Genomic DNA, 15070 nt, shown 5'->3' with positions numbered 1-15070 from the left:
TCCAACTCCCATCAGCCTAAGTGCAAATGGCCAATGGTCAATAATTAAGTAAGTTGTGATCCAATAACATCTGGAAGACCAGAGGTTCCCCATCCTTGTCCTACAGTAAAACACTGTTACTCCTTAATACTCCAGAACTATGATTATAAATGCTCGATTCCAAATTTGCAATTTTGGGAGCGGGCAGCGCTGTGGTCTAAACCACCAAGCCTCTTGGGCTTACTGATCAGAAGGTCGCTGGTTTGAATTCACATGATGGGGTGAGCTCCCATTGCTCTGTCCCAGCTTCTGCCAACCTAGTAGTTCGAAAGCATGGCAGTGCAACTAGATAGATACCGCTGCAGTGGAAAGGTAAATGGTGTTTCCGTGCACTCTGACTTCCATCACGGTGTTCTGTTGAGCCATAAGTGGTTTAGTAATGCTGGCCACATGACCCAGAAAGTTGTCTGTGGACAAACACCAGCTCCCTTGGCCTGAAGCAAGATGAGCGCTGTACTTCATAGTCGCCTTTGACTGAACTTAACCATCCAAGGCTCCTTTACCTTTACAGTACATGTTTTGTATAAATACTAGGTTTGGTGCGAAAAGACCGTTTCCATGTAGACAAGTGAGTAAGCTGGTGAAAAAAGGATGGAGAGCTTCACCCCTCCCTCTGCACTGAGCACAGATGCCAAGTGGACTGCCAGAGGAGGAAATCCCCTCTTTCATGACTAGTACAGGGCTACTGCATGAACGGCAGAGCTTGCCTTCCCCCCTCTCCCAACCCCTAGCAGACTAATAAACTTTTTTTTAATTTGCAAACTAGTAACTTCTGTGGTCTCATTTATAAGGCTGCAATATAGTCATATTCTGCTGAATTGATTGTGGCCTATTTGGGCGAGTCCATAGATGTAGGCCTAATGTAAACATCGCCCATGCAGTGGATCCTACGTCACATCAGCAAAATATGAATGAAAGAATCACTTGGGAACTAGCCACTTTAAGCCCCATAAGTCACCAGAGGGGTGCAGCATGGCTCTTCCCAAATGACCCACTCATCAGAAGAATCCCTGCCAACAGTATGGCACGAAATGCAGAAAATGTGCTACACCTGGAGTACGCTAAAAATAAATATTTAATTATTTTGCAGACTGATAGATTGGTGTTATTTATAACCCGATTCTAAAACAAATCTTCCAAAGCAAACTTGAGTTAAAAGAAATAGACAATCAGGTAAAACACTAAAAATACACTGATCAGACAGCTGTACAGTCACAAGTTCAGGTATACTGGAGTACTGTTTGCACAGGACTATGGAGTTGGGAGTCCCTGGGAGCCTTCCCATGGAAGCTTGCCTGACGCCATCTTTGGGCTCTTTTCAACATCAGGTACTTATGTTGTGTGGACCCTTCAATTTTAAGCCTGTGTCTTCATTTGGAGTGGGGTGTGGGTGTGTACAGGAGAGAGTTTTGCAGAAGCACCTGGTGGCAGGGGGTGCTCTGGGGAGGAGAGGGGGGTGGAGGGAAGCCCAGACACAAAAATGGAACCTTTGAAGTGCTGCGCCTCGCAGGTTCCTCTTGTGGCAGGAGGGGACTTGTGGGGGGGGGGCAGCATGAAGAGGGAGGAGGATTAACTTAGTATTATAAGGATAAGATTTGGAACTGGATTAGAAAACACGCCATAATTAATTAGAGGAGTTAGGAAAACCAGGAAGAGGAGATCTGAGGAAGTCATAATTACAATGTGATGAATATAAGAATGGGGAAATTTTTAAAATTTTTGTCTGTTGTTTTTTTCTCTCTTTTTTTTTCGTTTGTATTTTTTATGGGTTTTGTGTTTAAAGGAGCAGCTGTGGGGAAACCTGCCCCCAGAACCCCTCCGTTCTTGTCCTCTCAGTGGCAGGGGGGGGACGAGGGGGAGGGAGGAGGGGGGAGGTCAAACCCAGTCTTATAATGGACCCCTTTGATTCTCAACACCGGCGGGGTGGCAGAGGTGGACTCGTGGGTGGGGGGTATTTGAAGGGACAGAAAATATATTGTATGTCTTGTTTTTTTGTTTGTATAAAAATCCAATGAAAATTATTTTTTTAAAAAAAGGAGTGAGTTTTGTTTTTGTTGTATTTTTTATTTTATGGTTTTATGTTGTATTTAAATTGTTGTTAGGGATTCTACTAATTTATTGTAACTCAGCCCAAGAAGTTTATTGTTCTGTGGTAGCATACAGATGCCATAAATAAACAAACCAAAGGAATAATTAGGGTGCAATCCCACACTCATTTGCTTGGAAGGAGACCTCACTGAATGAAGTAGGACTTTCTTCTGAGTAAACATGCAGAGTTAGGAAAAGTAAAGAGTGACAATTAAAAACATTTCTTAGTGCAGGAAGGACTAACGTAACGTATGGCTCTCCAGATGTTATTGGCCGCCAGCTCCCTTCACTTCTGACCTCTGGCTATGCTGACTGGGGCTTATGGGAGTTGTAGTCCAACAATATCTGGAGAGCTGCAGAATAGCCACCTTTGTTTCAATTGTAAATGACTGATAGTAAACTCCTATGAGTGTTTCTGAAACATACAATAAACCATTTCCCCCTTCCTTTTCACATAACTATTTCAATTATCTTAAAACTCTTGATAAGGATACAACATTTATACTAGCAATAATATTTTTGCTTCATAGACAGTTTGAGAAATTAATTCCATCACTGAATTTTTGAAAACCCAAACCCTCAAGCTTTCAATGAAGAAATTTTGACACTAGAAACTTCCTAAATAGTTATTCTCAACACAGACATCCCCCCCCTTTTAATTTCCATTTCAGAAGGAAAAATAGCTTTAGGGTGGAACAGAATCATTTCAAGCTGGACTGCTCGCCTCCAAAAATGCTACTCCAACCAAGGAAGCAGATGCAAAATTACAGTCACAGCTGTATTCAGAGCACAACAAGGTGGGTAATAGAAAACTAAATTGCTAATTAAATTGCTAATGATTTTTGTTAGTGCCCCTGCTGTATTTTGTCACCTTTGTTTAAATACAAAAAGTATACAGAAGATTTTTAACACTGCCAAGTTTCCAATTTTGCTAAGTACCACTGAGACCTCTGAAGACTACCATCTATAAAGAAACTGTTGGTATGTAGAAACAAAACAGGAGGCTCATTTTATTTACCAAACATTTAGGTATACATTTCCCCCCACCAATTTTGCTTCCATAAAGGCTACCTGCCCAATGAACTCCTCTGCATTATTGTTCATAGCAACGCCCACAGTTGGTATTGGAAGATAATAAACTGGCATATGTCGTGACATGATGGCACTGGAAAAACGGAATGGCCACATTTTATCAGAGAGAGAGATGGGGTGGGGGTGGGGGACAGCAACAGTACAATTTTATTTTTATTGTGATAACTGTAGGGGAAATTTATTGCAGTGTTCGTACTTTATCGTTTCATTATGTTAGATTAGCTGAGAGAGGCAATTATATTCTCAACATAAAAATGTCTTTAATGTTTTCATTTCATTTTTGCAGTTTATAATATGCAGATTACGGCATTATCATAATCCCATATTGTTATATGTACAGAGAGATGGCACTGCATTTGCTTCACAAATTACGGAACTAATTTCTAATAAATGGTTTCACAAAGGTCCCTAACTCATTTGAGAGAGGCATGTACATAATAAAAAAAACCAACCACTGCAGTCTCCTCAGTTATAGCCAATTGCTTCATGCAGGCAAAGTCCGAATATTATATAAGAATAGTTTTTCTCCCAAAGACGTCTGGCAGTCAATTCTTTTCCATATTCAGGAATGCTTTATTGCAGATTGCCAAGTAATTTATGATAGTCTCACTGAACTGCTGATCATTTATGTATATCCTAGAAAATAATTTATTCGTAGTGTGCGCCATGCACACATACAAACACACACTTACTTTTCCCATGGCAAGGCTTTCCAACTTCAGAGCTTTCTTAGCACTAGAAAAGAAAGGGGTGGGGGGGGGAGCAAGTTTTATCATATTTCAAAAGCAAAGTTGATATTGAGGACATACCTTATCAGTGGTTATCAGACCACATACAGCAATTTTTACACTAGTAAAACTAACCTCATACATGGCATATATAGTTTTTGAATACTGCTTTGAAAATTTGAACCCATCCTGATTCCCCCCCCCAACCTGTCCACTATCCCAATGTCACACTACCAAAAAAAACCCCACTAAAAACAATTGGTTTTTTATATAAAACTGATGAAGAATGAGATTATACGGACGTGCATAACAACTTACCTTCTGTGTAGGTGTTGCAATTATTTTGCTGTTCACAGAAATAATGTACTAGGCACTTAACCACCAGTACATTCAAGGTGAAAAAAGTAGTTCTTCTCATCATTTTAGCTCTTAACATGATTCAATGCTACTAGACTTTGACTTAACTAGGGAACAGATGCTCTATGTCTTTACAGGTCCCTAAACCATACGAAACTATTTTCTCGTGTTCTTCACTATACTGATTCAGGAACACGCCAAGCTTTCTCTGTAAAATCTGTTCTGCTGAACTGGATGCCCAGCTGTTAATGGCAACACTAGGAATGGAAAGCTGAATATTTATAATACTTTACATCGTACAGCTGTCTTCTAAAGAGCAGTCATCAAAATTTTATTGAATGCAGACTAAATACTCAAAGGAAGGAAAGGTCAACATAAATTAAGACTATTTTTTCCCAGAGACAACTCCAACTTTTAAAGTACATTCTTAAATCTTAAACAACAGTTAAAGGCCTTTTTATATAAAGCAACTAAAAACCCTTAAAATCATCCAATAAAAGCTTCAGAAGATTATTTTAGATTAAACAAGGTTTGCAGAAACATTTCATTTCAGAATAGAAAGGCACAGGCACCATATTAGGAATAGGGCATTTTGATTTAGTAACCAAGATCTCAATGCTAAAAATGCTCATAAGGTTTAACAAAAACACAGATTCTGCAAGCATAAATGGCTTGGCATTCCGGCAGGGCCACAGTCTAAAATGATTTCACTCAAAGCATTTTTGTAACCTTGTCATTCTTCAAGGTGAACCATAGAAAGAAAGTTTAAACGCATATGTGAAACATGACTGTACTACGCTAGTTCCAGTTTAACATCTTATGTTGAAAATAGATCACTGAAAAACATTTTTGTCTTAAGAAGCAGACTAACTATACTGTGCAAGATTTACATTTTTTATATTAAAAAGCCATCCACATTCTTGCCAAGGGACAGTCAAAGCTGAAACAGTTTGACAAAAATTCTTAACATCATGTTTCTTTTTAAATATAGTGCCTCATATTGCTTAAGGAATGTAGACTCCATTACATCTTCCACCCCAGTGGCAGCAGAGAAACATTTTATACGCTAATACATTCACTCTGCAAAGGTGCTCTAGGGGACCATGTATTTGCATGCTATACTAAGGCATGCTATGATGGAAGTTTTTATGACGGACTTCAGAGGAAGCTGGAAGCCAAAGTACAGCTGAATCTGGACTCAAGGTAGCTTTATGATTAGGATAAATGAAAAACTACATGAAAATCACATTAAATTATAGCAACCTGGGAAAAAAAGACTTGACAAAAAAAAGTGGCAGAATGGTCAAGCACTATGCTATTTAAAATCTTCCAGTGACTTTGGCTGGTAGTAGTTATAGGCCTGGTTTGGACATCACACAATGCATGGGCTCCTGGAGAGGAGATTACAGCCATTTTACTGCTGTGCCATGCTGGGCTAAACCATGGTTTGGTTTAGCATGTGGGCTCATGGTTTAGCTCTCTGCAGATTAACTATAATCAAAAATTTAAGCTATAATCAAAATTTGTCCTATGGCTCAGGGTTTGTCTGGGAAACAAGCTTGGTTTGGACAACCTGCAAGTAAAACAGCGACTTTGCACAGCAGCAAAACAACGAGGGAGGGGCAAAGCAGCAGGAACTCAGCAAGGAGGATTGGGACAAAACTAGAATTGGTAGGCGCCGCAACCCCAGAGTCGGTCACGACTGGACCTAATGGTCAGGGGTCCCCTTTTACCTGCCATTAGCTCTGGCTCCACCTACTGGTGGCCTCCTTGCCTTCCACCCTACAAGTCCAAACAGGCACCATCCACCACTGTGCCCAACATAAATGCTTACCTCCCCAATGCACTAACAGTAACAGAGGCAGGTAGGAGCACTATTGCCAATTTAAAGGGTGGGAAATTCAAGGCTCCACTATGAAAAAAGTCGCATTAGAAGCATTTGTTGCATTTATTTCACATCATTGTTTATACCTCATATTATTTCAGTATCAGAAAATAAATTCTATTTAAGATGGACTAGCCTGTCATTCAAACTAGACTGCCATAGCTGAACAAAGGAAATGCATGAAAATGTGAATTCTAGTCATCATTGACTCTGGTTTGGATAGAGACTAACAATGCAGTCCTATGCATATCTAGGCATGAATCAGTCCTATTGAGTTCAATGAGATGTATTCCTAAATAAACACAGTATATGTACAGGACTGCATACAAAGTTAGTTTAACTTAGGAGCATAGCTGCCAAGTTATCCCCTTTTTTAAGGGATTTTCCCTTATGCTGAATAGGCTTCCTTGCGAGAAAAGGGAAAACTTGGCAGCTATGTTTAGGAGTCCAGGAAGAGCAACAGCTAAATCCTTCTACCGTATTTAGCAGTTCCATGGAACGGTATGGCGGATGGACCCTTTGGGGAAATGTCTTCTTCCTTCCATCCCATCTATCCATTCATAAGTTATTGTTGGTAATGCTCACTATTTGTCAATGTTGTTAAAGGAAGTAACCAATGAGTGGCAGAGCAATCCTAAGTGGGCTCAAAGAAGAGTGGGGTGCAATATCCACCACTTGATCCTTAGTCCTGCAATCTTGGCACACACCAATCAGGAACAAAGGTGGAGGGTATTTTTTCCCTTTGTCAGTATGCTAGTTGCAGGCTCATGTAGCTGAGGGACCCCGTTCCACGGGGCTTTGGATTTGCTGCTTGGCCATGTAATGCCTCATTTTGAGGCTTAACACTATCCACCTGCCTGGGTGCAACTGGGGTCTCCACCAGAGCCATCTTTCCCATTGGTCTTAGTGGTTCGTTGCGTCAGGGCACCGGCCTCTCAGGGCGCCCTAGCAAGTGGGAAAGCTGCGCAGCTTTGCCAGCAGCCTCCCCTTTCCCTGCACGCCCGCCAGCTGCACCCTGCCAACTATATGGCTGGCGGGTGTGCAGCTTCCTTCCCAAGCATGCACAGGAGGAGTGATCCCCGCAGAGGCTGAGGATGGAAGCTGTGCGCAGCTTCCCTCCCAAGCCTCTGCTTCTGCTAAAGACGGCCCTCCTCCCGGTCGTTGTCCTCCTCCTGCTTCCTGGCGAAAGGCGGCGCACAGCCTTCTCGGGGCGTCCCGACACCAGAGAACATGTCCACCAGCACGCTTTCCTGCTTGATTGCCGTCACCACCCCAGGGTTCGGGGCGGTGGGGGAGGCAGAGGACATTTTCCACCGCCCCCTCCCTTGTTTTGGAGTTGCTGGGGGGGGTGCCGGAGGGCTCTTTGCAACATGGTGCCGGATATGCTTAAGCCAGCCCTGGTCTCCACCATGGCAGAGATCTTCTGCACTGGCAGCACTGGTAGAGGCCAGCAGAGAGACACGAAGCTATGGTCCTAACTCCTTCCAGCCATCAGCATCAGGGGATTGATTAGGAGTGTGCTCTGCGATATCTTATTCATTACTCACAGCAACACTGTGAGTAACTTCTGTAACTGTGATATGCTACTTTAGATTTGGGACTGCACTATTGTAGGACTTGAGGGAAGCCAGGCCCATTATTTTTCTTGCCAACACCAATAAACCCCACCCCCCTTTGGAGATAGTCAGCATGCTATAACCTGAAGCCTATGCTATAACCTGAAGAGGTTATGACCAACTCTTCTATCAGCAGTCATTTCCACGATTGTACTCAAAGATAGCATGCCTTAGACATCTATTGACCCCTCCACCAATTCCTATCATCTTAAGGTGGCCTGTTTCAGAAGAACATACGCAGCTGCCTTATTCTGATTCATTGGAGACAATGGAAGCACTGCCACCCCAAACCCCATAATCAGGAACAGTTAGGATGTAGCCTACCTCACACAAGATATGCACAAGTGTATCTGCCCAGTTAGAAACATAGAATTGTAAAGTCGGAAGGGACCCTCGGGGTCATCTAGTCCAACCCCCTGCAATGCAGGAATCCTGCCCACAGCTGTCCCTGGGTGGGCCCGGACCACCAACCTTCTGGTTAACAGCCAGATGCACTGACCCATTGCGCCAAAGGCTCCCTGAATTGTTCTGTCTGGCTATAAGCTTGTCAGAACAGAGACCTTTCTAGCTCTATATAGAACACCTGGTGCTACATGTATCAATAATAAATCAATAATAAATAAACTGTAAGAGAAACACATTTAGGTACAGCTTCAATGAACACTAGTATGCAATAAAATATAAAGTGTGGGGGGTGTACTTGGAAAAAGGACGGAACAGCAGGATTTTTACTACATACTTTTAAAATTCTGTATATTCAAACACTTGTGTTTAATGTCTTGGGCAATGCTGCAGACCTAAACCCACTTAAGGATAAGTCTCATTAAACTCAAAGTGCAATCCTAACCACATCTAGTCTGAAGTAAGTCAGACTGTATTCAATGGGGCTAACTCCCAGGAAAATGAGATCAGGACTGTGTCCTTAGTGGGATTTTCAACTGAGCAAACATACTTAAAATGGGTCTGACTAAGCTTTGTATTGGTAAGCAGAAAACACTCTACATATGCTCAGAGCAGGGGCGCGGCATCCTGTTTCACCACTTAAGGCGAAATGAGAAGTGCCGCCTTGCCCTGCCACTGCTGCCACTCCACCTACCTGCTCCTGCCATCGCCACCTGCTCTGCTGCAAGCTTTGTCACATCTGACACTGACAGAGAAGTGGCACCACCATTGGCGCTGACTCTGGGCAAGATCTCGCCAATGCGGGGCGAAATGGCCGTGATTCCCCCCCCCCAAATCGGCACCAATGGTGGCGATGGGGCACCGGGGGGGGGGTTCTGCCACCTGAGGCAGTGGCTTCACCCTGCCTTATGACGGGGGCTGACTCTGGCTCAGACGCACATCTGCCATTCCTGTTTCTTCCTATGGTTCCCTTCCATGGATCCTTTTTATTGAGAATTCACAATGAGATGGCAGTTTGTGGGGGCAGCACTCACACTGTGTCATTCCCAACCCATGCGTACCCCGTCATAAACAACCAGCAGCTGAACTCACACAGCTTTTCACACCACAACAGTTCCCGCTTATATTTCTGTCCTGCTTTTGATGTGCTCAGTGTATGGTAGCCTAATTGGAGAAGCAACACAAAAGAAACCGAAGCACTACTAATGTACTCCCATTGCGTCGAGAACTTGTTGGAGTAGTAGACGAAGACCAGTGCAAGGAAGACCTCAGCCTGAAGTAATATAATATAAAATAATAATAATAATAATAATAATAATAATGTATTATTTATACCCCGCCCACTCTGGGCAGCTCCCAACAGAATAATAATAATAATAATAATGGACAAAACACCAAACATTTAAAACTTCCCTAAACAGGTATACAAAAAACCTACATAGAGCTCTCTCCAGCTGAAATGAAATACTCATAAGGAAGGGGTGTGTGTTGGGGGGGGGGATGAAATGCCCTGTGGGCCCACCAGGTCCTGCCCGTCTATCCAGCTACCCTTTGCCCCGCTGGGTCCGCGACTCACGGCATGTCCGGCGGCGCCCGACGACTTTATTCGCCTCCCCGCCCTCGACGCTGAAACTGAGATTCCCGCCGTGCAGCTCTCAAAGCGCTCCGGGTAGAAACACGGCCAGTCTGCGGGGAAGAAGGCGGCGGACCCTGGAAGCTCGGGGTCTCTGCCCGGCCTGACAAAAGGCGGACGCGGGTTACTTAGCGACGGCAACGAAGGAGGCAGGGCCACAGAATCGCCCAAGGCCAGGTCGGATCTTCTTCTCTTTTGCTTCTCGTCTCATCGTCCTTTATATTTTCTCTCTCTCTCTCTCTCCGCCCCCCCCCCCACAGCAACCTCCGCCCCTCTCATTATCACGACGGTTATAACGGCTGTTCTCACAAGCTTGTCGAGGACTTGCAAAAGCGAAGTGTCTCCCAGTCACGGAATTCGGATTTAAGATCCAAATAAAGAAGAGGCGTCGTTCTCTTCGTTTCTGAATCGTGTCACGGTCGAGTAGTTTGCCGGTTTGGGGGGGGGGGTTAAATGGGAGTGCGTGCATTTTCTTGTGTTCTCAGGTAATTTTTTTTTTGGGTGGTGGTGGCTGGGAAGCTATCCCTCTGTAGAGGTGAGGAAAAGCCTTTTTCTGCTGGTGCCTAGATGCACTTATTGCAGATCACAGCCCAAGCTCTGACTTCGACATTAGGTTTTGGAGCTCCATCTGGCAAAGTTTAAAGACCTGTTGTCGTCGTCGTCGTCATTATCAGGGCTCCCCCCCCCAAGAGGGAACTCACAGGAAATCAGTTCCGGCGCCTCTCAGGTGAGCGCCATTGCTATCCTAAGAGAAGAAGAAGGGAAGTGTTTCTGGTGAGCTCCAGCACATCTTTTTCTATTAAAAAAGTAGCACTGGTGATTATTAATTAATTAAATTAATAACATTTATGTACCGCCCCTCATCACAAGATCTCAAGGTGCTTCTCATGACCCCCCCCCCAAAAAAAGTACCAAAAATGTTGCAACATCTTTTATTATGGTAGGAGCTGGTTCATTGGGGGTTGGTTACAGGTTTTGATCAGGCGTATTTACTTCCTGTGCATGGCAAGGAAACTGTAGAGAAGTGGTAACTAGATGTGCCTTACTCTAGGGTTACAATTTGCTTACAATCCTTGAATCAGATGATTCAGTATGTCATCCTCCCAAACCACGCATTACTTGTCAACTGCGCGCACTGATTTAGGGGCTGGTCTGCATGGTAGAATAAGGAATTGTCTGTGCAGTTGACAGTGTCTTGTCTGATTTAAGCCTTCCCCACCCCTAGTGTCCTATGTGTTGACTTCCTGTGTACATGAAACTTGTGCAGTCATGCATGTATAACTTGTACACTGGAGGCAGGGATCGAAGGCTTGATCCCACTTCCACCTTAGTTGCATTGAGTCTACGCAGATTTTTAACATCTCCACAGGTAATTTTGACTGCAGTTGTGTGCTTACTTATCTGGAAATAAATCCCATAGAATTATGGGGCTTACTTCTGAGTAAACATGGATTGGTTTGTAAGGGCCTTTTGAAAGAATATGGCTTCACATGGGTCTAGCCGGGGGACGGGGACGGACGGACAGCTGCCCCCCAAATCAATAAAAATACATTGCAAACTGAGGTTCTGCCCTACCCAACAAAAAGCCTGCCTGCCCCCAACAATATCCTGGCTACACCCATGGTTTTTGCAGAGGGAGTATACAGTACTGCTGAGAATAATCCAAACACTGTTTCTCTTCAGGACTTCTGTAATATAGTATCACACAAATGAGTTGTGTTAGCAGGGAAAACTCTTCTTCCTTCAGTAAGTTTGGGAGAGTTCTTCTTAGGCAGCCAGTTTTCCACAATAATGCAAGCAAATTTTGGCAGCATTTACCCATAAAATTTAATGTATTAAAATTAGGATACAGCCATTATGCCTATTACCTTGTTCTTCTGTTCATCACATCACCCAGTCTTCTCCTCTGTGTGCACTGAGGGCTATTTAGCATCTTGCTCCTGGTCATTGATTTTGACTTTGGGGTCTAGGAAATGGTCATTCAGAGTGAATATTTTTGGCAGTATACTTCAATCCCAAGTATTTTAATTGAACTTATTTACAAATATAAGCATTTATTGAATGTTTACTCTGTTTGGAAGTAGGCACTTAGTAAGCAGTGTTTGAGAAAAGGACATAGCAGTATGTGGAAGGTGTTGTACAGTATTCCTTTGTGTAAAAAAAACATTGCCTGTTACTGTACTGCCACAAGTGTGGACAGGTGTGGGGACTGGCAAAGTCTTCCTTTGTTGGAACTGGACATGCTGCATCTAGTACATTCAGTTCCCAGTAAGAATCTCATTTGGACATGCTCTAACTCCCAAGTACATTCAATTTAAATTGAGGCTGGCTTCTGGAAGTGTATGGTGTGTTCCAGTCTGGCTGCACTGGCACAGAAGTACAATTGGAAAGGGCAGTTATTTTAAATAAATAATGGGGGGAAATGTAGGTGTGAGATTTTAATGCCATCTATTCTATGTTGAATAACAGAAATTAGAATTTGAAAATTCAGTCAGATTGTCTACAGCCACCAACAGTAGATGCTACAAAATTGTTCCCTAGTAGTCTATATTTCTGTAGTGCACTATCAGTGAAGTTTATATTTTAATAACCTTAGCAAGAGAGCTTCCCTCTATTAAATAACTCTTGCATGCTGTACGTTGAGTAACATATTGGAAACATCTCTGTGCTGCACAGCTGCCCAAATAAGAAATGGCTAAGTAATGAGAGAACTGAGGAGCATAAACAAGTGTTCATATTTGATAAAACTGGTTACTGGAAAATTAACATTTATTCTCTTTTCCCTCATTGGCTAGAACTCGCTTTCCTTTGTGTGTGCTAACACTGGTGCTTAATTATTATAGTGACACCCGTTTGCAGTAACTGGACTGTGTCCCTGTTGGGTCCTTCTTATGCCACTGTAATATGAAACTGTCAGGCAAGGCGGTCTGTGCATTATAAATAGGGTACTTCATCCATGATAAGCGATTATTATCTTTCTTTCCCAAGTGTAAAAGGCCTATATAACTCAAGAAGGTGCGAGTGATTTAGGCCTCCTGAGTAAGGCTCCAATGAGTCCTGAAGGGGACCCTACCTATGTTGTTGTCTTGTTATTGAACTTGAAATATTCAATTTATTATAGTGGAATATATTTTCAGAAGTCAGCACTGGATAAAATAATGTTGCAGGCTGTTAGACCAACAGTAGCACACGATTTAATGCCCCTCTGTGATGGCCTTCTAAAAACCCTCATCACCTTTGTTATAGAAGAAAATTACTATTGACATTTACTAACCATACGTGAGGAAAGGCTGTGCAGAATTATATCAATTATTTAAAAAGAAAATGCATTTATGTGGTCCTTTTATTCTATACAATTTCCTTTTGTTGCGCTATTAGGTTTTTCATCCAGGCAACTACTGCATGTGATGGGCTGGCCAATTCACAAACCCATTAAGTCAGAACACTTGCATTTAAATCCACTTGGCCCTTTTGAAATAAACTGCCCCAAAGACAATCAGACTGTCACCCTCATGCCTATAACCCATTTACTTGTAAGAAAGTAGTACTATTAATTTCAGTGGACATTACTTTCATATAAGCATGCATAAAATTGCAGCCTAATCACTCAGTCAGTTGTACATAGAATCAGGTGCTACATTTTCCCTGCTTCTGAAATCACAATTTTTCTAATCTAAATAATCCCCCCACAAAGATGCTATAAGTCACATGGAGGAAATAAAACAGGTACCTGAACTAGATGGCCCATCGGCCTGACTCAGCATATGGTAGCATCATATATTTTATTCTGTTGCTCTTTTATGGTGAGCCTCCTATCTCACCTGAATCCTGATTAACCTACCAGATTTCTTCTGGTCTACCTAAACTTTCTCACTGTGTTCCAGTCTGATTGTCCTTTATTCAGTTACACAGCTGACCTGGAGAAGCTGACCTGTTAGAATCTTGAATGTAAAGGTTAATGAAGTAGTTTCTACCCATTCCCTCTTGAGATGTTCACACTTCTGCTGTTGCACACCTTAATATTTAAACCTTGGATTTTCAGATCATGCTTGGGAGAATCCTTGAGCTTCCTTTGAGGTTAATCTGGTTTCCTTGGTGAAAAAAATGGCAGTGGTGAACAAGCTTCCTAGAATAGATATTTCCCTGCAACAAAGAGCCACAGGCAAGTGTTGAGTGTGTTTAGGGTACAGTGCATGGGGCAATGGTAAGGTAAACTAGTGCATTGTGTTAGCTGAGCTTACCCTAGAACATGCCCAAGAATCACTTGGAATGCAGGGAGCTTCATGGTGGATGTTTAGGTCTTGTTTGACAGATGAGTTGCTGTGGAAATGGTACCTTGAAGGTCAAAGGTTTGGAAACCGCTACCTTATAACCATCAGTTTTAGATCAACTTAAGGTGGAAATGTTGCCTGTGCTAGGGACAGAAATTCCCATACATTTCATCAAAGCCAGGATTTGTGTTTAATCAAATCCATTTCAATAGAATGAGAAGCCTGTTCACATGGCAATCCAGCACATGTTGGCTGCTCGCCCGTGGGCAGCTGGTCAAGTGCACCTGCCAGCCACATGCAGGATTCATCTTTCAACGCACATTGGTAGATACTGGGGAAATGGCATTTTCAGTGGTATGCCAAAATCTGATTCTGATGTGAGGTAACAGATGCACACAACTCAGAGAGCTTGCAAGTACAAGAATTTTGGGTGTTTTTCCTGCACCTAATACACACTCATGCCAGGCATGAGATGGATTTTTAAAAAATAAGGTAAAAAATTCTTTGTTGCAGAGCAAGTCTTAGTCATTATGGGATGTCCTGCCGTAATAATCCCACCTTCATGCCTCATTCTCCACTGCATCTATATTGTGCTACAGTGTAATGTGTAAACTTTTATGTAATAATGAGAATTTTCCAGCTGTTTCAGAGGAACTCTGGGTTTTCTAAAATAGCTGCTCCCCAGGACCTCCTTTAGCCACCACCACTCCAGCAAGAGAGCTGGGTAGAGAACACCCATTTCTAAGAGTTGGGAGCCAATGATACTTTCTGCAAAATTTGCAGCAGCTGTAGCGGCTGCAGGAAAACATCGGGGACTGGGGAAAGGAGCCTTTGAAAAACAACTCCACTCCACAGACCACCCTTCATCGCCACAGCTTTTGATAGAAACAAAACAAGGAGCCATACAATATCATTTAGTAGATTAGACAGTACATGGTATGCTGGGTCTATCATTGTGA

At 42.8% G+C, this 15070-nt stretch overlaps 2 protein-coding genes across 10 annotated transcripts in view; one reads left to right on the top strand and one right to left on the bottom strand.

Moving 5' to 3' along the window:
- ITGB3BP (integrin subunit beta 3 binding protein) overlaps nt 1-9859 on the bottom strand; it is a 37029-nt gene extending 27170 nt beyond the window's left edge. The window contains exons 1-2 of the mRNA XM_035121584.2: nt 9784-9859; nt 3912-3954 (exon numbers count right to left, since the gene is read on the bottom strand). Of these exons, the coding sequence (XP_034977475.2) occupies nt 3912-3954; nt 9784-9788 (48 nt within the window). The 5' untranslated portion in view covers nt 9789-9859. The remainder of the gene's footprint in view (nt 1-3911; nt 3955-9783) is intronic.
- Nucleotides 9860-9899: 40 nt separating this feature from the next.
- EFCAB7 (EF-hand calcium binding domain 7) overlaps nt 9900-15070 on the top strand; it is a 61381-nt gene continuing 56210 nt past the window's right edge. For 5 of the 9 annotated variants that reach the window (XM_035121579.2, XM_060276850.1, XM_060276847.1 and 2 more), the window contains exons 1-2: nt 9913-10017; nt 13883-14002. The gene's annotated coding sequence lies outside the window, so the exon portion shown is untranslated. The other 4 variants (XM_035121577.2, XM_035121578.2, XM_060276849.1 and 1 more) reach the window with 4 other exon arrangements.

Source organism: Zootoca vivipara, chromosome 7 (genome assembly GCF_963506605.1).
Source record: "Zootoca vivipara chromosome 7, rZooViv1.1, whole genome shotgun sequence".
NCBI lineage: Eukaryota > Metazoa > Chordata > Lepidosauria > Squamata > Lacertidae > Zootoca > Zootoca vivipara.
This window is presented reverse-complemented; position numbering and strand designations above follow the sequence as displayed.